At 43.1% G+C, this 22176-nt stretch overlaps 2 protein-coding genes across 2 annotated transcripts in view; one reads left to right on the forward strand and one right to left on the reverse strand.

Annotated features, from left to right (window-relative positions):
* Positions 1–18038, reverse strand: part of Mpp7 (membrane palmitoylated protein 7) — a 232795-nt gene extending 214757 nt beyond the window's left edge. Inside the window, exon 1 of the mRNA XM_041641578.1 lies at positions 17894–18038. The gene's annotated coding sequence lies outside the window, so the exon portion shown is untranslated. The remainder of the gene's footprint in view (positions 1–17893) is intronic.
* Positions 1–22176, forward strand: part of LOC121440714 (ice-structuring glycoprotein-like) — a 43227-nt gene that overhangs the window by 10209 nt on the left and 10842 nt on the right. Inside the window, exons 2-4 of the mRNA XM_041641511.1 lie at positions 4225–4283; positions 8945–9053; positions 17698–18103. Coding sequence (XP_041497445.1) covers positions 4225–4283; positions 8945–9053; positions 17698–18103 — 574 coding nt within the window. The remainder of the gene's footprint in view (positions 1–4224; positions 4284–8944; positions 9054–17697; positions 18104–22176) is intronic.

A 22176-nucleotide genomic window follows, 5' to 3' on the forward strand; every position in this document is an offset into this window, starting at 1 on the left:
GTAAGTATTTGTCCAGGTCTTTCAAACAATAGGAACTCAATGGATCCTGGTGAATCAGTCAGTTAAGGTGTTTACATGACAGACTCCTGAGGCATTGTTGAACCAGATAATGTTGGTGGTACAGCCTGTGATACCAGCTCTCATGAGGCCGAGGTGAGTTCCAGACCAGCATGGCAAGACCCTGTCTCAAGAAGAAAAAGAAGGAAATAAAACAAGCGACAATTATCACCTGCACGCTGTCATCTCCTGTCTTCTCTAACTACCTTTAGCCCAGGCCCAGCATATTAGTCAAGTGTCATGTTCCCTTAGTACACCAGCATTTCAAATTCAACACATCTCTGCTTCCTCCCAAAGCCGCTCATCTGCCCACAAAGCCCCTCTGCCAATGGCATGACCAAATTACAAATCTTAGAGTCACTGGTAAGTCCCATTTTCCTTACCATTCACACCAACCAATCACCCTGTCTGGCCATCTTGTTAACACATCCTATACAAGTCATTCCTGCCTGCATGTGCAATGCCACCAAAATGTGAGTCTACACCATGATTTCTACTATCTAAACAACCTCCTACCCAGTCTCAGGATGATTATCTGCTTCCTGCTCTCTTGTTACAAACAATATTAAAGACAAATCTTTCCAGGTGTACATGTGTGCACATAACACATAGAAATATCTGCAGATACGTCACTGTGCTTCTTACAGTACCTAGCACACAGAAGATAGATGGAGGAAGGTCATTGGTTAATTATAATAAAGAAACTGCTTGGCCCTCATAGGTTAAAACATAGGTGGGAGGAGTAAACAGAACAGAATGCTGGGAGGAAGAGGAAGTGAGCTCAGAAATCATGCAGCTCCTCTCAGAGCCAGACGCGATGAAGCAAGCCGCGAGGTCAGACATGCTGAATCTTTCCCGGTAAGACCGGTGCTACACAGTTTATTAGAGATGGGTTGATCAGGATATCAAAATAGCCAGTAAGGGCTAAAGCTAATGGGCCAAGCAGTGTTTAAAAGAATACAGTTTGTGTGTTGTTATTTCGGGGCATAAGCTAGCCAGGCGATCAGGAGCTGGGGCGGCAGGAACACAGCCCGCAGCTCCTACTACAGAAAAATAACTGTGCCCATATTCCCAAATATTGTTTATAAATGTTCTTTTACATTTAAAGGGGGATATGATATAGATATGAATAATTTACATTGGTATGGATTTTAAGGTCAATTTTGTTATATGTATATGTATTTCTGATATTGATTAAGGTATTGTGATCGTGTAGTTCATTTAAAATGTGATGTATAATAGGAAATATAGGTTGCTAATGGATAATCATCAATAATAGTAAAGCTTGTAGTCATGTTAGATTTTCTAGATATATAGAGATATATTTTAGTTAGATAGGCATTCTTCATATCTTTCAAAGACTACAGAATATGGCATTTAATGTTCTAATAATTTAGGGCTTCTCATGACAATGAGATACGTCTGCTCCTGGCAGCACCAGCTACTTCAAGAGAAAGATGGGCATTGAAGAGACTCCTTATGGAGTTTGATAAACATTTGGGCAAGAAACTGCCCTTGCTTGGACTGTTGCATAAACTGGACACAGAGAACCCACAGAGAAAGGACTGCTGAACTTGCCTAAAGGTGAGATGATCCTTTGGAGTTCCTGATTCAAGAAAGAGTCTACGAGACATTCTGCAGGACACAGTAGAAAGTGACTAAATTGTCTTTGGAATTTTCCTGCTTCATGGAAATGTCTGCTGGTAACTATAGGCCTGTAGGCCAAAGATGGATGCCCCAACGGTACAGAGGAACTTTGGGTGACTGTCCAGGCAGCAAGATGTCTCTTGTCATTTCTAGAGTTTTGGATTTCTTGTTTGTTTAGGTAATATTATATCCTTCTGGAGTCTTTGATAGAGTTAAAGAATGGATAGATAGTTATAGTTTTCCTTAGTTATGATAAAAAATAAAGTAGATATAAATATTGTAACTGTAATTCTTACTTGATAATTGTTTTGTTAAATGTAATTTTACTATGTTAAAGTTAAAGCCTTCCTTTTTTGTTTAAACAGAAAAGGGGGAAATGATGTGGGAGTGATTTCTTATTAATAAAGAAACTGCCTAGGCCCATTTGATAGGCCAACCCTTAGGTAGGCAGAGAAAACAGAACAGAATGCTGGGAGAAAGAAGCTGAATCAAGGAGTTGCCATGATTCTCCCACTCCAGACAGACGCAGGTTAAGATGTTCCCTGATAAGCCACCTCGTGGGCTACACAGATTATTAGAAATGGGTTAGATCAATATGTAAGAGCTAGCCAATAAGAGGCTGGAACTAATGGGCCAGGCAGTGTTTAAAAGAATACAGTTTCCGTGTAATTATTTCAGGTAAAGCTAGCCGGGTGGCGGGAAGCAGCCCGCTGCTCCTATTACAACAACATCCCAAAACCGCATCTGGCTATCCCACCTAGTAACTCTAGGATAGACAGAGACACGCCTTCTTCACCATGCAGCCAACTTCTATTTTGAACTTGGAGCAGAGTTCCTGAAATAGACCGATGCCACCAAACACACAAGAATTCTACTTTCACCTCTTGAAGTTAATCTACAACAGGGCCTTCATTCACCCAAAAGAAAATGTATTTACTTCAGCATGCCCCAAGGAGGAAGCTTCCAGAGAGAAGGAGCCACTAAAGAAATTTTGGGCAAATCCAGTGTCTCCCGCTGCCCTTTCCCTCACTCCACCCACCCCTTCCCTTTGCAAGCCAGCCACATGCAAATATCTACCAGCAGTTCGCTTCCCTTCAACTGAGCTGTTTCTGAACCTTTCATCTATTCTTGAGCTGTAGAGAATGCTCCTGCAGAGATGGCAGGAGCCAAGACCACTCAGGGATGAGCACCAGCACTGTGATCTGAGTTTGATCCTGGGAACACACATGGTGATGGAGAGAACCCAGAGTTGTCCTCTGATATCCACATATGTGCCATGGCATACACACACACACAGGAACACACAGGCACACAAAGGCATACACAATCCTGCACAAACTAAACAAACACACACATTACTTCTAAAATTGTTGATTCATAGTCACTCAAGCATGAATACAAGAAAAGGACTAAGGAAAAATAAAGGCAAACTCTCTGACTATCAAGATGCTATTTATTTTTCCTCCTCTCAATTTGTTACTTTTAAGGCCTCTTCATCATTACCCGGAGAAAACTCAAGACTACACCATGATTATATTTCCTAAGAACCACCATTATAATGAGCCAAGGAATGGAGAAACAAAGGTGAGAGGGGGCAGCTGAAAAAAGCAAAGCTTAGGTAGTCTGTGCTTCCTCCACTCCCTGCCCCCTCTTCTTTTATTGAGACAGTCTTGCACAGGCTGGCCTTAAACTCATAATCCTCTAGCATCTGCCTTCTGAGTGATGGAATTACAATCAGGCATCATCATGACACAGAGGCTACTCTGTGCTTCTCTAATGTTCTTCAGTAACACAGGGTGACCTGTCCACACCTACCCAGGATAACAGGTAACCTGGCCACACCTTCCCCAGAACAGGTTACCTGATCACACCTACCCAGGACAACAGGTGACCTGGCCATCACCCACCCAGAGTCAACAGGGCTCAGAGAAAGAAGGAGAACATATGCTAGCTACTTTGTAACTTTATATTCTACTTCCTTCCAGCCAGTCAGAGACTCTGAACAATTGCTAAGACCCCTATATGTCAAGGATAGGAACAGAGGAACATTCTTGTCCATGTGCTCTCCACTCTCACACTTTGGGGTGAAAAAGCAGCAATATAGGGTCACTGAACTTCGAATATTAAAGCAAAAAGATTATTTCAACGGGAATAATGCATAAGAGACTATTATTCAACACTCTCTGGATTACTGGACAAAATTGTAAAACTTCTCAGCTATCTTGACTGCTAAAGACAAGTTAGGGCCCAGAGAGGAAGAGGGTGTGACTTCCAAAGTCACAGTCATCTCAGACCAAATGAAGGTCACATAACAAGAGCAAAATGCTCCTATGAGAGACAAATTGGCTCATACCCAGTGAAGCAATACACGGTGCCAATTTATACAGCAGGAGTGGGAAAATTCCCTTCTCAGAGTGCACTTCCGTCTTGGTACAGAGAAAGCTAACCCTACCATATAGATGTTAGTGTCTGAATCTAAAATGCCCACATGAGCTCATGTTTTTAACACTGGGTCCCCAGCTTATGGCAATACATTGAATATTGAGGAGCTGTTAGGAGGAGGAGCCCAGGTGGCAGAAGTAAGTCACTTCGGAGCTGGCCTCTGAAGGTCACATGCAGGCCCTGGTGCCAGTGTAAGAGTTTGGCTGCCATGCTCATCACCATGGTCTGAATCATGCCACCATGCCTTCCCCACTAAAATCCCTCTGCAGCCACGAGCCAAATAAGCTTTTCTCATGTTATGGTGTGGGAAATCCTTCTGTCTATGTGTTGCTTTTATTGGTTAATGAATAAAGCTGTTTCGGGCCAGTGGCTTAGCAGAATAGTAGGGTAAGGCGGGAGTTCCAATCAGATAGAAGAGGAGAGAGTAGGCAGAGTCAGTGAGAAGTCATGGGGCCACCGCAGGAGACAGACAGAAGAGACAGATGCCAGACGGATTCTTACCAGCAGGCCACAAACACATGGCGATACACAGATTAATAGAAATGGGTTAACTTAAGAGCTAGCTAGCAATATGCTTTAAGCTATTGGCCAAACAGTACTGCAATTAATACAGATTTCTGTGTGATGATTTCGGGTCTGAGCAGCCAAGAGCAAACAAGTGGCCTTCAACAACAATGTTAAGTTGTTTCTGCCAGGCATTTGGGCACAGTAGGGTGAAAGTAACTAATACACTGTGTAAAAAGAAGAGAATGGACCAATGGACAGGCAGAGTGGTGTACACCTGCAATCCAAGCATCTGCTGAGCAGAGACCAACGGATTAGGAGTTCAGGGTCATCCTCAGCTACAAAGTGGATTTGAAGCCACCCTGAACCACACAAAATGTTCTTTAAAAAAAATTAATTAAACAAAAAGAAAAAATAGTAACAAAAATTAGTGCTAGGTAGACTCCCATGTGGTTGGTTGGCTTTTTAAAGTTGCACAGCAGTTAAAACTCTATGTGGCAGATCCAAAGGCCATCTTTAAAGAGAAAGATGACTTTGGCTGCTTGTAGTTGTTGCTTTTTCTCTTTACTCCTTGTCTCTTTGCTCTTTAGGGGCGCACCACCCAGCTCTCAAATAAACACACATGGCGCCTTATTCTTCCTTATAAACACCTTGCCTTAGCTTGGCTAATTTCTAGCTAGCTTTTCTTAACTTATTCTGTCTATCTTTTGCCTCTGAACTGTTACCTTTCTCTATTTCTGTACATCTTTTCTTTCCTTCTTATTCTGTGCCTGGCAGTGTGGCTGGCTCCTTCTTTTCTCGCTCCTTAATCTTTCTTCTTTCCCAGACTTCTCCTATTTATTCTCCCTTCCTGCCAACCCCGCCTATCCTTTCTCCTGCCTTGCTATTGGCTGTTTTTTATTACACCAATCAGGTATTTTAGACAGGCAAAGCAACATGGCTTCAGAGTTAAATAAATGCAACATAAAAGAATGTATCACATCTCTGCATCATTAAACAAATGTTTAACAGCATCAACAAATGTAGCACACCTTAAAATAATACTCCACAATACGGCTTTCCAGGTCAGCAAGCAGCAGACTGCAATCTAGACAAGATTGTCCACCATGAAGGGGGAAGAAATATGAGAAAGAAGTCATTTGGTTACTGCCTCCAAGACAGAAGTGGGGAAGGGAAGTACCTTTTCAGAAGAGAATTTAGTAAATAACAATTGTCGATTTTGGCCCCTTGATTCATGCAGGGGCTATGCTGTGATTTATATTGTTTAATCATCCTCATGTCTGTCATCTAAAGTGAATTTAATCATTATCCTGATCCACAGAGGAAAACTGAGTCCTGGAAATGCTCAGTTACATGTGTCTGAAATGCCCTCCAAAAAGTCTGTATGTAAAAGCCATGATCTTCAATTTGGATCTATCAGAAGACAGAAACCTTCAGAAGTAAGGCCGGGGTGAGGAACAGGTCTTTGAGTCATTAAGGGCATGCCCCTGAAGAGAAGAGCAGGACCCCATTCTTTCTCCCACTCCTTCTATGCCTCCCAACACAAAGTGTTGTCTTTCCACAGTCCTAAAATCGGCAACCCACTGATCACAGGATGGACCATCCAAAACTGTTAGCAAAATTAACCTTCATAAATTATAAGTTGGTTTACTCAGTATTTGTCACTGTGAGGAAAAGCTGACCACACTCGCCCAGGTTCATGAGACCAGTGATCATCAGAGCTGTAATAGGAACCCGAGTTTACAGGGTTAGTTTTACAGTCCACATTCCACATGATTAGGGTATGTGGCCCTAAGGTTTTCAACTGGGTGGCTAGGACAGTAGACATTGATTACACAATGAAAAGTTGTGGTTCAGAACTGCAGAACACAGGAGGGGCTGCAAGCAGAGTTATTGAAAAGAATGGCAACCCATCTTTCCCCTCATAGTGAAGCATGTGGCCTGGAAGGACCTACGTTCTGTTCAACAGGGACAGCAGACAGAGTTCCTGGGAATTCGACTGGAACCATGACGTCTTATGTGGCCTTATCTCAGGCAGTAGCATACTTCACTGGGAACAACAAGGCAGAGAAAGGTTACCTGATTCACATCTGTGGAGGCCAACAAAGCCATTGACATTCTAGGATGCTTCTGGGTCTCTAATCATTGCTGTCAACATATGAACATTCCCTTCCCCTGACGGGCATGACACCTTAAAATACCATGACTGGCTGGAAAGCAGAGAATAGATCAGATAACACATGCTACTTCTGAGACAAAGTCAAAGAAGGATACTGAAAATTCTGATTTTGAGGAGTGGCAGATTAGGAGCACAGTGAAGCAACAGGCAATGCCAAAAAGAAATCAAAACTGACCCAAAGGCATACATTAGAGAGGGTATTTAAACAAGCAAGTCAAAACCTTAAAGTCCCACAATTATGGGGCAGTTCAGGGCAACTCGTGCTAGAAACCAAGAAGACACAGATGTCAAAGATATGACATTCAGCCATCTAATCTCCACTGCCCAAAACTCCATCACCCATCCCCGCCCCACCCCTCTGACTCCTCGGTTCCACCCATCACCATTATCTACCTGTGCACCACCAGTGAGCTCCTGCCAATCTGACCCCACTGTACATCCCACACTTCATATGGCATTGCTATGAGGCACTATAGATTCATACCTCAAACTGAACAAAGTGGTATCACTGGGTAGGAGTTCAGGAAAATGCGCATCTTCAAACATACTGGAAAGCAATTTCCCATCTATCACAGCAAGCATGAGTTGCAGAACAAATTCATGGTTGCAGTGATTTATGTGTCTCCTTTATGTTTCTCTGGAGCGGATGTCTACCACTAAACTGTGCACATTGGTAAAAAAAAGTTTAAGGACCAGCCAATGTGGGTGTGCTGTGCACTTGTCTAGATAGTGGTTAGGACCCAACAGAGGAAAGACTACAGAGTAGTTAAAAAATTGATAGGAGAGGGATGAGTTTCCAACATGAATTCAGTTGTGCCATTGTCACCTTCTGGTCTCTCATGTCCTAGAGTATGGGTCACTTAAGTTTGAATCTCCTGACCTGGCCATTAGTTATACAATTCATGATGCAATCCTTCCATTTGTAAATCAAAGAACTGGGAACAGATTATGAATACATACCCTGGCAGAGTTTGCTCACCACAGTTCCTGGCAGGACAGATGAGCAGCAGATACTATCTAAGGCTCTGGTCTGTTATAGCATTGCTCAGCTGTTGCCAAATCCAAACTTATCCATCTTTGCCTTCAACTCACAATCTTAAAGGACCCTTTATCTTTATGCAAAAATAGGATACTTAGTTACCCAGTTGTAGACCCATTTGGAAAAGAGAAAAATCCAGAAAATACGTCACATCAAAACCACTATAGCTGTCATTTGCAAAGGGTAAGGTTCTGGGCTGAAAACATTTAACAAACCCTGGTTTTGGTTCAGCAATCAGTCCACATTCTGATAATTAAAAAGCACTTTTCTGAGGCCACAGTTCTGAAACACCCTGGAAAGAAATGAAGGAAAAAAAAACCAGAGCAGCAGGCCACAGCCAACTATTCCCAGAAGGGGTCAGGAGTGCACAGGGCACTCTGATAATCTGCCCTCCTCTAGGAATAAAACACTTGTGTATTCAGCAGTCACTCAAATTATGAGAAGGAATCTGGGAGGGATGAAAACAGGTCTGACCCAGAATAAAGAAACCTGTTCTAGAGACCGGCGAGCGGAAGTGTGGGAGTACAGACTGAGGCGTTTGCTTCCTTCTCACAGCTCCTGAGAGCAACCTGACTTGCCCCACCCAAGTTCTCCTGGTAAATACCGGAAAGTGCAGGGAGTAGATGAGCGTGCTCATGGTTGAGTTCACGTGATATCACATGTATCAACAAAGGTAACAACATCTCATGGGTCAGGCATTGCTGGGTCTAGAGACACTGTCTTTCTAGCCATATTAAAATTCCCTTCAGGAGCTGCCAACACAGCTTGGAGGGTAAGCAAGCATGAAGACCAACTTCAGATTTCCAACACTGGGGTGGTTGTGGTGGCCCTCCTGTAGTCTCAATGCAGAGGAGGTAAAAAGCAGGGGATACCTAGAGCAAACTGACCAGCTAGACTAGCCTCATCATTGAGCTCTGGGTTCAACTGACAGAGCCTGCCTCAATGAGTCCAAGGTGAAGAATGATTAAGGAAAACTCCCAGTCACCTTGGGTTTCCACATACACATTCATCCCCCACACATAACATGCATGTACACTATACACAAACACCCTAAAAAATAACAATTTCCCTTGCAGATATACAGCAGAGATGTGTCCAAAAGCAGCAGGTCCCTGCTTCTAGAAAGTAGGCTTCAGCGGTTAGTGGAAAGGGTGGATCTGGATCACCAACTTGAGGTGGAGACAGGTAAGAGGAGCTAGCCCTAAACTGTATTTGGAAAAGATGCTATCAGCCAGTTATACCAAAGAGGCCCAAGAATATGGATCCTTATGAACTTCAGGACATCCAGCATATCAAAATCATTTTAATAAAAAAGCTGAGCTGGGCAGTGGTGGCACACGCCTTTAATCCCATCACTCAGGAGGCAGAGGCAGGCAGGCGGATCTCTGTGAGTTCGAGGCCAACCTGGTCTACAAGTGCTAGTTCCCGGACAGGCTCCAAAACTATAGAGAAGCCCTGTCTCAAAAAAAACAAACAAACAAACAAACAAACAAATAAATAAGCTGGAGGTATAGCTCAGTGGGGAAGCATGAGTTTAGCATGCATGAAGCCCTGGGTTCACTCTTGCAGAAGTGTCCCTCCCCCTGACAGGCAGATAGACAACAGACAGATAAATCAATACCTGTGAGTGCAGTGATTCTGATTCAAAATTTAAAAACTTTGGCTCCAACAAGATAGATACAAGGTTAAGGCTATGTGCTTTGTCCAATGAACCTTCAGACATGACCTGACCTTTGCTTCGTCCTCTGAACAAAACACTACAAGTTGAGACCAATAATAGATTACTGGTCTATATTGGTATAGGTAGTACTACTACCACCCACCAGAGCATCCTGAAAATATTCTGGATCTGGCCATTGATGGGAAGCCAGTAAACCTGAGGCACACAGCTTTTTGGCTGCACTTATTACATGTTCATGTACTCTTTGGGGAAAGATCTGAACACACTAAGACAGAGGGACAGTTAGTACGATGAGCATCCATGCACACACTCATCTTCAGGTCAGAATCTATGTTCACTACCTGTACTAGTTGGGTTTCTATTGCTGTGACAAACAACAGAACTAAAAAGAAACTTGGAGTGAAAAGGCTTTTATTTCAGCTTACAACTGTAGCCCATCACAGAGGGAAGTAAAGGCAGGACTCAGGGCAGAAACCTAGAAGCAGGACCTGAAGCCGAGACCATGGAGGAACACTGTTTATTGACTGGCTCCCCAAGGCTAATTGAACCTACTTCTTTTTAAATTTATTTTAAATTAAAATATAATTACATCATTTTCCTCCATCCAACCCCTACCATAGCCCTCCCCTCTGCTCCTTCTAAATTCATGACCTTTTTAAAATTGTTATGGATATATATGAAAATGCATAACTATATAAATACAACCTGTTGAATCTGTAGGGTTACTTGTATGTATATGATCTTATGGCTGACTACTTGGAATTAGATAATCAATTAGAAACTCATGCCTGGGGAAAGCTAATTCTCCTTCTCTTAGTAGTCCTTGGTGCCTGTAGTTCTTTGCCAAGTGGGGTCCTGTGAGATTTTTTATTCTTTTTGGTCAGCCATGTTGTTGCCGTATCATAGGTACTGCTTTCCTTTAGTTTCTAGGAGACACAGTCTCACAACAGACTTCCTAACCCTCTACCTAATGGTGAGAATTCCACAGTGGGCTGGGCAATCCCACATCAGTAAGTAATCATGGAAATGCCCCAACAGACTTGCATACAGGCCAATCTGATGTTTCCCAGATGACTCTGGCTTTTGTCAAGTTGACCTAAATAAATAAATAAATCTAACCAGGACACGATACTCCTTCCCCACTCCCAGCTATTATGCAGTTGTTTTTAAACCTGTTTTCTTTCTTTAAAAATATTATAATGTTATGAAAATTTAGGAAACAATCATTGTAAAGTAACTCATGTATAATCATAATGCCTATTCAAGTTGCTTTTCAAAACTTTTCAACAACATTTCAACATGGACATTAAGAGCAATCATTTATTAAAGCTATTTATAAACAGCCAAGAGGATTTTACATAAACATAAACTTACTCTTAATCACTAAAGTAGAATTACCCTAGGTACATAATTTTATATTTTACCAACCTGCAGTAATAATTCCCACAGTGAATAATAAATAACTAATGATATACACGTTTAGGTCAGTTCTTATTTTTTAGGTATTAAAATGTTATATATTATATGTGTAGGGATATATAGCTCATAATACACACTAGCAAATGCTATACACATTTAATGAAAAAAACAAAAATCAGGCTTGGGGCTAGAGAGATGGCTCAATAGTTTAAGATCTCTGGCTACTCTTTCAGAGGACATGGGTTTGATTCCCAGAAACCACACAATAGTTCACAAATTGCCTGTAACACTAGTTCCAGAGAATCCAATGCCCTCCAATGCCCTCTTCTGGCCTCTGTGGACACCAGACATATACATGGTATACAGATTTGCATGCAAGTAAAACACCCATACACATAAAAATTAAAATAAGAAATATTTAATTAAAAGAAAACAAGCTGCCAGGTGTGAAGAATATAGCAGCATGTGAAAGACAGAAGGCCTCTGAGATCTGGGAATGCAGCTCCTGCAGACAAAATGACCCGGTAAAAAGCATCAGGCATGAACTGGGACTCACCTTCCTGAAAATAAGCAAGTAGATAATGTCAACTGAAAATTCTTTCCAAAAGCAAAATATTCCCAAAAGGTATGGTGTTTGGGGAACTATAAAGAGATATTAACAAGTTGACCGGACTTGACTTGAAATTTTAACTCAGCACTGCCAAACATCTAACAAATTAAATGCAAAATGTTTGGCACAGTTTCCTAGTGAAAAGCAACACAGGAGGCATTCTCCTTTCTAGATGTCTCTCTACAATCATCTGTCAATCATCCATCCACCCATCCTTCTAGCCATCTATCCGCCCGCAAACTGCAGTAGCATTTAAAGCAAAAATGTGGAATTGGAACAGGAACAGAGCAGAAAAACACAGAGAACTCAAAGACAGGTGAGGGGGAGAAATGTCTCTTAGTATAGGACAAAATTACCATCACCACCCTCTAGACAATTTAATGAAGAAAATTAATCTTGACACTTTTTTAAATGTAAAAACATGCCTTTTTAAAAGGGAAGATATTTTCTAAACAAGATGGAAGGAAGTGAAAATAGATTGGTAACAAAATGACAATTTTGTTCAGAACAGAATTTTGAAGAAAAAAACTTTAATGTAAAATAAGATTTTTTTGACAGTGTTAGGGATCAGGCTTCAGGGGGAAAGACACTGCAAACATCTAAATCAAAGGAGAGAGTGATTTCTATAAGTTAGGACAGTGAATCCTGTAGAAAAATCAGTAAAAATAAATAAATGCTCAAATCAAAAAGAAGGAAGGGAATCCAACAGGGTTGACAAGCATATGATAGAACACATGGCTGTTAGCAACAAGAGTGTTAGTATGTCCCTCTGTGTCTGGATGGCTCCATCTGTTGCATTGGATTGGAAAAAAAAATTATGAAGTCAGAAAATATGAAACTCCAGCAAGAATGTGGAGTGAGCCTGAACAGTCATGGCAGGTCATAAGCCAACAGTGCTTCCAAACAAGGCATTCTCACCTACAGAGTCAGCGGGAACAGAGACGCATGACCAGGAATAGGTGAGAAGAAGAAGCAAGCAAGCACCACAGTCCATGAGCAGTGCTGATGACGTGCCATGATAGCGTGCAGTAACTGAGTGCCAACTCAGAGAAGGGAGGGGAAGTCCAAGAGGAACCATTTCTTCAGCTAACCAACAGCTACCAGTTGCTGTACCCCATGCTGGGAGTCCCAGGATCAAAGGTGACATCCTTGATCTCAGAGTGTACAATCTGATGCTGGAAACCATGACAACTTGGCAAAAGTAAGAGTTATGGCAACTGTCAAAAATAAATAAAAACAAGAGACTGTGACAGTCATAAAGAAAGGGATTCTACTTTGTAGAAGATCACTAAAGAGATGGTGGTGCCCAAATCTGCAGAAAGAAATGAATCAGGCCTGTGACAAATGGAGGCTCTAAGAACTGCATTCAAGGTCCCAAACTGCTACAGGTAGGCAGTGTCAAAGAGGTGACCACCAGGAACGTTCCGTAATTTGACTCATGAACAAACTTAAAAACCCCATTATTGCCAGCTTGGTGGCACATGCCTGTGATCCCGGCATTTGGAGAAACTGAACATAAAGCTAGAACATTCCAGGACAGCATTAAAATAGTGGGGACGTTGAAGACAGAGCTGTGCAAGCATGCGGTCCTGAGTTCAATCCCAGCACTCATGTAAAAAAGCTAGTTGTGCAGGCCCTCCATGGCGCAGGTGGAGATAGGCTGGCTGGCCACCTACTAGGTAAGCCCTAGACCTGTAAGAGAGCACTCAAAACACAAGGTGTGTGGCTCCTGAGGAACCACACCCATGATTGTCCTTTGGATACACATACACACAAGCACATGAACAGACATATGTATTCATGAACAGACAAAAACACACAAAGCATAAAGAGACCATCACTTTTAAAAAAATATGATAAAACAAAACTTGCTGAATTAAGCACTGACCACAAGGCTTAGTATGAGAGTCCAAAATACTCTTAATATTCAAAATATTCAACCCTGGAGAGAGGCACCTTTAATACAAATATTTTACATCTCAAAAACTGTTCCTTTATTCCACAACAGTAATTGAGTTCATATACTATTTCCCAGTGTGGTGCAGGGAAGTAAGGATAAATATAAAATTCCCTTGTCTGTAAGGATCTCCCTTTAATTTATAAGACTTGGGACTCTCACTGTTTCAAACCCTAGCTGATTTCTGTGATTACAAGCCAACCCTATTTCATGCTTATCATGGGGCCAAGCACAATGCTAGGAGCATAAAAATCTATTTTATACCAATATTGTAATGCCAGCATTTACACTTTAGGTAAATAACAGAGGACATGGCAGGGCCACTGCATCATGAACTCACAGCAGCTGCTGAGGACCTCAAAGACTTGTCCAAGATCAAGCCAGTGAGCACTCCACCATGAGTAGTTTTTGACAGGTGAAGGGCTGCCAAGAGACTAAAGGGAGACTCCATTTTCTTCAGGGCTATGGCCCCTGGTAGGTTGCCAGTGTATAATCTCATACCCATGCACATCTAGGCAGCACTAATTGGACTAAATAGGAAGGAGGAAGGGGAAATAGAAATGAGGTTGGGAGGAGGATGTGTTGTGGAGGGCAAGCCAAGAGGAGTTAGAAAGGGGAAATGAAGATGTGAATGGTTTAAGTGCATTATGTTCATGGATGAAAATACCAAATGGTGTGTGTGTGTGTGTGTGTGTGTGTGTGTGTGATTTGCCTGAAGCACTAACTTAGGAAGGGGTAAGGATTACATTCAGATCAGCCTTTCAAGCCCCAAAGGCAGTATCAACAATGACGCTTGTATCTCCTCCTAGGATTCATAAAATAGTTTTCACATGTCAGCAGCATCGCATAAACTTGGAAATGACCAGAACTACAAGAAGCAGGGATCAAATCAGACACTCTGGAATAGGGCAGCGGGCCACATTTTCACAGTCCACAAAGGTTTGAGAATCACTAGCCTACATTTTGTGTTGAGGGTAAAATGATCACCATTTTGAAAAAACCCTATATGTAGGCTTCTGACCTAGTTTAAATGACTATAAATATTTCAAAACAATGTCAATTGATTTCCTCAATACCCCCAGGCCCCAAATTCTCATCAACTTCTCTCCCAAACCTGAAAAAAGGGCCTAATCTGTATTTTGACTATGGCACATTTAAAAAAAAATTTTTAAATTTAAAAAAAGGACAAATCAGAGTTCAGTGAATCACTGAGAGGGCTCAGTGGGTAAGGGTGTTTGCCACCAAACCTGAGTTTGATTCCTGGAACCCGTGTGGATAAGCAGTTGTCCTTTAACTTCTGTCCCTCACTGTGGCAAGTATATGCATGCATGTACACATGCAATAGATGAACATACAAGTGTAATTTAAAAAATTAAGACAACGCAGCCCTGGAAAAAACTCAGCCAGGCACAATCGTGCCTCTCACCTGGGCATCTCCCCATCTCAGGATCCAGTCAAGTGTGGGTCAGAAGAGGAGCATAAACAGACTTCCATCATCATTCCTTAAACAACAAAGCCTAGCAGCTACTCGGGTGCCCTCTGTGCTGTATAACAGGAAAGGATCTGCAGTCCTTGTCATCTAGAGATGGTTCAAAGCATGCGGGCTACACACAAGTACAGGTCATTTTGTACCTAGAACTTGAGCATCCAGCCTTAGATTAGTACCTAAGGGGGTATTGGTACCAAGTGTGGGTGAGGGGGTCCCCAGGAAAGAGACCAGATACTCTGTACTTTCCTAGGGACCGAGTTAAATTTAAAATACACTACATCAGAAGACATATTAGAAAGAAATTAAGCAATACAGTCAGTGGAAGCATGGCAAATCTGGCCCATGGCTCCATAATCCTTTTAAGCCTGAGTTCAACTCCAAATCTTAATAACAAACTTCCATTTGCCAAAAAAGAAGTCACAACCCTCAAAACTAACTGATTCTTGACATTCAGACTTCTCTACCTACAGATACAGGAAAACCCTTTCCAAGAGATTTTAAGTCAAAGAGTCAACTAACAATGTTGCTGTTCCTGCCCTTCACAGCTCCCCAGTGCCAAACCCTGTGACCAGTCTACATTCCTAACCTGTAAAGTTCACCTACTATCAATGTGCTTCTCAAAAAGAAGACTCTGAGTTATACAGCCAAGCACCCACCATAGGCAAATGGACACTGCTTAAAGCTGTCCGTATACATTCCCAGCTCATTAGCTTGAGAAAGCTCAAGATTCCACTCATTCCAAACATTGAAGCTGAGTGTAAAGAAGGCTGGTGTTGGAGAGACTAGGCTGACCTACATGGCAAGAGCCTACAGAGGAAAAAACAAAACTGAAAACATAGTCAAAGACGGGAGCACACCTAACCTAAGTCTGGCCCTTAGAGAGCCTTAAACTGACTGCAGTGTGGGTTAGCCTGGATGCTGCTTCAAAAGGGAAATGCACTCTATGCAGCTGACTCCAGGGCAGCTTTTAATCTGTGCTACCACTTCCAACTGCTCACCCTCCGGTACCCACACATCCCAGGGCCTGGCAGTGCTCCCAAGAGCCTCCTTCCCCTGAGGGTGGGAGCCTGTTTACCTTCCCACTCCCAAATCCCCATCATTACAGCAGAGGTGATACCTAGACACTATAGGGCAGGTCAGTAAGTTATAACAAAATGTAGTATGCCTGTAATACAGCACAGTGTGTTACATAAAACACAAAAAGGATTACTTCGTAAGAACAATTCCATTTAATAATTCATGAGATGTTTCAATGTTCTTAATTCCTTTAACAAAACCTAACAATCTTCTAGAGTTCCCCAAGCCATGACATCACCCCATAGTGGCTACCTAAATTCCTATGCTTGAATTATTCTAATAAAAAAATTATTGCTACATTTTTAATCCTTCCATAAATGTAAAAACTTTGCTCAAAGTCATCTTATAATCAATATCCACCAAAATGCATCCTCATTCTTTCAGACCAATTCACAAAACTCCTGAAAGACACAGCTAAGTTAGATGTGCAGTGGAAAACTAGTGGATTTGCAAAGACCCCTCCCCAAAATATTTCAATAGACTCTCATGAAGCACTATCAGTTTTTATTATTATTATTATTATTATTATTATTATTATCATTGCCTGTGTGGAAAATTACCTTTCTGGGAACTTTCAAACTATCTTAGTAGCTGCCTAGAAAAACTAAAAGATGGTATTTCTTGAAAATGACCATCTCTGATACTGTAATGTGCTTGATAAATTCAAGTCTTACCCAGATCTCAGATAAAGTGCTAGTTAAGTGTCTGCGCTATAGTTTCTTTCATCACAAGAGCTTTCAGTTCTTGTGACTGTAAAACGGGCATTTTCTGCACAGTTGTCCCCGGGAAAAGTAACTGGCAAGTGCTGTGAGCTTTATGAACACACCTAAGGGAACCTGTGTGCACCTGGGCAAGGAGGAGGCACTTCAAAGGCATCACTGCACACAGACACTAGCCTTCTAAACCTCAGTGGGCAGTATCATTTCACCTGTGGGCAGATGGCATGCTGGGCAGGCTAAAGAAAAGTTAACAGTCACTCAAGGTACTTTTTCCAAGACCATTTTAATCACGTATTGAATTGCCTAGGATGTGTCTGACAAGTGTTAGAGCAGCAGGTGCAGTCCTGTAGCCTAAAGTCCACAGATTGCTTTTTAAAAGGCTTTTCTGTTTCACTGCTGTTGATTGAAGAAGGAGGGGGAGAAAAGGAAAAGAAAGAAGGGAAAGGGAGAGAGACTGAGAGAGAGGGAGGGAGGAACTTGGGGGAAAACCACAATTTCACTCCCATCCGTGGCATGACAGCGGCAGGTCCACCCCCACAGTACTCTCGAACCCGCACCGGCACCATCTGAACACTCCGCCCCCATTCCTTTCACCCTTCCCTCCCCACTTCAGCCCAGAGAAAGGTGAGTCACCAGTCACAGTGCTGGGTCTACTTGTCACTTAGGTAAACGTTCCCAAACAAATTCTCGAAAAAAAGGCTACTTTAAGTAAAAGAGCAAACAACATCGCGGTGAACTCCGTGAACTCGCAATGCCTAGAGCCTAATAAACCTGAATTAAACAGGACTCAAGTAAAGACGTCTTCTGGCCGAAGGAGATAAAAAAGGCTTTTTACTACTTAGCAGGTCCTTGTGCCCCGCAGTCTCATCTCCCGCAGGTCTTCCCGCCTTGGCTCAGCTGCCGCGTCCCGCAGCGCCCCACAGTTCCAGGATCCGCCCGCGCCTGCACCCCTTCCTCTGCCCGCCTCTCCGCAAGGTGCTAGCGCGAGGCGCCTGGAGGCCGGCGGCTGTTCCAGGGAGCGCAGCCGCAGGAGCCGGGACCGCGGGAGGCGCCGCCGTCCACCGGCCCCTTACCTGCTCTGCTAAGCTCCGTAGCTCAGGATCTGAGACAATCAGGAGGCTGATCCGATCCGCCGCCGCCGCAATCAACGACGCTCAGCTCCGTAGCTCGGGATCTAAGGACAATCGGGAGGCTGATCCGATCCGCCGCCGCCGCCGCCGCCGCAGAGCAGGACGAACCAGCCCACAGCACCCCCGCACTCACGCCCCGGCCCCGGCCCGGGGGTGGAGCTTCGAGGGGGCGGGGTCATATGGGGGGCGGGCTTCGAGGGGCGGAGTCTAGTTGGGTGGGATCTTGGAAGGGCGGGGTCTATGGGCCTATCGGCCGAGAGCCGCAAAAGCTGTGGGTCAATACTGCTCAAGGACTGCCTACAGTAAGGTCGTCTCAGAGCTCCCTCATTGGTTGGCAAGGGCAAACAGAACAGAGCCCTGATTGGTAGCAGCACTGTAGCTCCTCCTCTCCGTCCCCTCCCGCCCCGCCCCGCCCCGCCCCGCCCCGCCCCGCCCCGCCCCGCCCCGCCCCGCCCCGCCCCGCTGCTCTATTTGCCCTTGGCTTCTCAAGCCTAGGTGGCTGGCAGCAGGAGGCGGTGCAGTGGGGAAGCTAGCAACCTCAGAGGAGAGCTCTCTGGATGCGGGGTTCCCTGAGCAGGGGATGAGCTCCTACCATCTTGTTTTTTGTGAGACCTTTTGTTGAATACCATCTCATCTTCAATATCATATTAATTTATTGAGGTCGCTGGGATTTATTTTAAATGCTGAATAAAATTCAGAAAGATGTGAGACAGCAAAGAAGTCATGGATGTTTTCACCTTTGGTGAGAGCAGAAGTGAGTTTCTTAATGATTGTCTGTGTTCATAGAAAGTAGGCATTACTTTCCTAGTTTTTAATAAAACAAACTTTTTTTAAAAAAATAGAAAAATAGATAAGAAAGGAAAATAAACTTAGGAAATATGCAAGGGGTGAGTTTTTCCATGATGGAGGAAAATCCAATCTCTACACTCTTCCGTCTCTTGAAGCAGTTCACAGGATGACTGAGGTGTATCTATCCTTCCGATATACTTATGCAACACATAAAATAACATGTAAGTAGAATTATTACAGCAGGACTCAGTGACACAAAGAATTTTGTACTTCATAAATATTTGGCCAAAAAGGAAGAAAAATGACATAGAATTTTGGGTGATAGAGTGGGAAAGCTCAGCTGGTGGAAGAAGTAAGAAAATGAGAGTGCCGTGGTGTGACAAACTTTGAACATTAAAAGCCAAAGGAGGCAGGGGCGGGGGTTAGGGATCAATGGCCTGTGGCTAATCCAAGTAATGGGAAGGATGCGCACACATGTCCAGCCAGGCTGAGGTGTGACACATAGTCCACCCTGGAATTCTCTCAATCTCACAAATTCTGAAACAGGCCATAGAAAATTAGGAAATTAGGTATTTCTTACAACAGCTTGATGAACTATATAATAGTGAGAACAAATGGAGGTGGATAAAACTCTCATTTTTTTGTTTTTGTTTTTGTTTTGTTTTACACTAATGGGGAGATCCAGAAGCCAAAACCAAAGGCTCAGAGGGGAGCCAGCTTTCTCTGCAAATCTGCTTCGCTTGACTTCCTGACGCCTACCAACCTCCCTGCCCAGTTTCAAGCCTCTGCTCTTCACAATTCTATCAGCTGGCCTCCCTCTCTGAAGAGCGCCTCTCCTGGAAGACTTAATGAATGTGAGTGAATGAATACACTGCTGCCACACAGTGAGACCATCGTGACATCACCAAATACTAATGGGATGGATGGCAGAGGATGCCATTGTCCCTTCAGCAGAAACCTTGGAGGAAGAGATCTGACCCAGCATGAGACAATTTGGTAACTTTTCTGATGGTTCATAAGCAATAAAAAATATTGTAGTCACTTTATTCCCCAATTAAAGGTGAATAGCAACATTTTGGTCAACACTAGCTTCCTTCAAAATAAGCCCTTGATTTGGGGTGGAATTCCATGGAGGTGTGTCAAGGTGTCTGGGGTCCCTTGGATTGATCTCAAGCACTGCAAAACAAAACAAACAAAATCCACACTTGGTTGCAAGGAGGGGCTGCTTGTTTGTCCCAGCTGCCCAGCTAGCTTAGCCCCAAAATAACCGCGCAGAAACTGTATAGATAAATCACTGCTTGGCCCATTAGCTCTAGTTCCTTATTGACTAATTCTTACATCTTAATTTAACCCATTTCTATTAATCTGTGTATTGCCATGTGGCAGGGCATACTGGGTAAAATTTCTAGCATCTGTATCTGGTGGATCCATGGCATGTCTCTCTGATTCTGCCTCCTTTATCCCAGCATGCCATTTAGTTTTCCCTGCCTGCGTAAATTTTGCCCTATCAACAGCCCCAAAGCAGTTTCTGTATTAACCAATGAAAGCAACACAAAGGCAGAAGGACCTCCCATACAACACTTCCCAGCTAGGCAGGCTCTGTCTTCCTCGACAGGAAGAAAATCTGACTTTACATCCCCAGAATCCTCTTTCCAGTTCATAAAGAAAGAAGGAGGAGGAAGATACAGGATTGACACATTCCTATCTGCCCAGTGCTGTTTCCCTGAATGTTTATTCTCTGAGTTGTCCAATGTTGACTGTAGCTTATGTTTTCCTGTATTTTCAGTCATTCTTAGAGACCTGAACTTGTGCACATGGCTGCACCTCGCAGGCTCTGGGCATTGCCTCTAGTTTCCTGAAGTACACTTTGTGTGGATTGTTCTTTCTGGTTCCCAAAAAGCAGCATAGACATGCCTTCTTCCCTTCACAGAAGAGCAGCCCTGCTGCCCTCTATAGCCCCGTCTCTCTGTTCTTTCTCCACTCTACCAATGCCTGCATCTTCTCAACTTTAGATAGCTCAGGTCAGGTTCAGACACTCTAAACAGTGAGTTACCCTTGCTGTCCTACCAATGTCCCCCTCCAGTGAGATTAGGGACAACATTATAGAAGTCAGAAGACTCACAACATTGCTTCTTCAGAGTAAAATCCAGCTTTACCCCACAGCTCTTCCTCCACCTCTCAGGGTCTTATTGTAAGTGAAGGATGTTTAAAAGTCACCAAGTGACTACATTCCTTTCAAGGTTTGTTTCTGTTCCTTGTTCAGGCAACTTCAGCATTTTACATCTATTTGGCTTTTTGTTGTTTTAGTCAGAATTATGTACATCTTGCTGTGCTGATATGAATCTCTAAAAACATTTCAGTCTCTAAAAACATTTCAGAACACAGGCTAAAATCTCATTCCCATAAGCCACACTCAAGTGTGGTGCTATTTGAGTATGAGATCCACGGAATACACACCTCTGCCTGTCAGTCTCAGAGTTAGAGAAGTAGTCTTGGTTGCTGCACATGGGTAGGCCAACCTATGTTCTATTTAGAAATTCAAGTTACCTTTTTTTCTTTTCATACAGGTTTCTTAAAAATGTAGTAGCCCAGGCTGACCTCAAACTCATCGTGCAGCGGAGGATGATCTTCTGCCTCTACTCCTAAGTGCTGGGATTCCATCTGTAAATATACTACCACACCTAGCTCTTTTTGTTTGGGCTTGGTTTTTTGTTTACTTGTGTTTTTTGTGGGTGGGGGGCGTGTATTTTTGTTTGTTGAGAAAGCCTCTTAATATGTAACCCACTGGTGATCTTGAACTGGGCTCAAATAATCCTCCTGCCTCAGCCACTACAGTAGGTGGGATTATGTGTTCCACAATGCTCAACCACAGCAATCTTAATTTATATATTTACCAAGGAAGTAGGTTGTCCTTTAACAAAAATAATGCTACATGTTAGTGAGCTGCTGCTCATGGCTTGTGTGTCCTGGCTTCTTCCTGAGAGGCATCCATAAAGCTCTATGCACTCCAGTTAGGACACTGAGAACAGTTCTTTGGAGTCCAGTCTGCTAGACCAACTAGCTCATTGGAGTTACTTATTGGAGCACAGGTGACTTAAAGCAGCTTCATCATCATAAAACCCACACCAACTCGATCTGCATCCCTAGAGTCTATCTCTAGTTGGGAGTATCTAGCAACATCTAAGGGAGTCTACTCCAGCAGCCATTGTGTCGGTTGGGGAGAGAGGTGCTAACTTGTGTTGTGTCTTTCTGAGCTTCCTGGGACTTGCAAATTTCCTTTACTTCCTGAATCTTAGACCTGGCTCCTAGGAGGGAACTTTTAAATTCAGAAGAAACAGCTACATACCATATTTGGCTTTGAATCTATCACAAGGCTTTCTCCCTCACTTTTATTAGATGTTGTTTGTTTGTTTGTTTGTTTGTTTAGTGTGTGTGCA

Source organism: Microtus oregoni, unplaced genomic scaffold (genome assembly GCF_018167655.1).
Source record: "Microtus oregoni isolate MIOR12 unplaced genomic scaffold, Mior012 000070F_ref0000104, whole genome shotgun sequence".
In the NCBI taxonomy this organism is placed as follows: Eukaryota; Metazoa; Chordata; class Mammalia; order Rodentia; family Cricetidae; genus Microtus; species Microtus oregoni.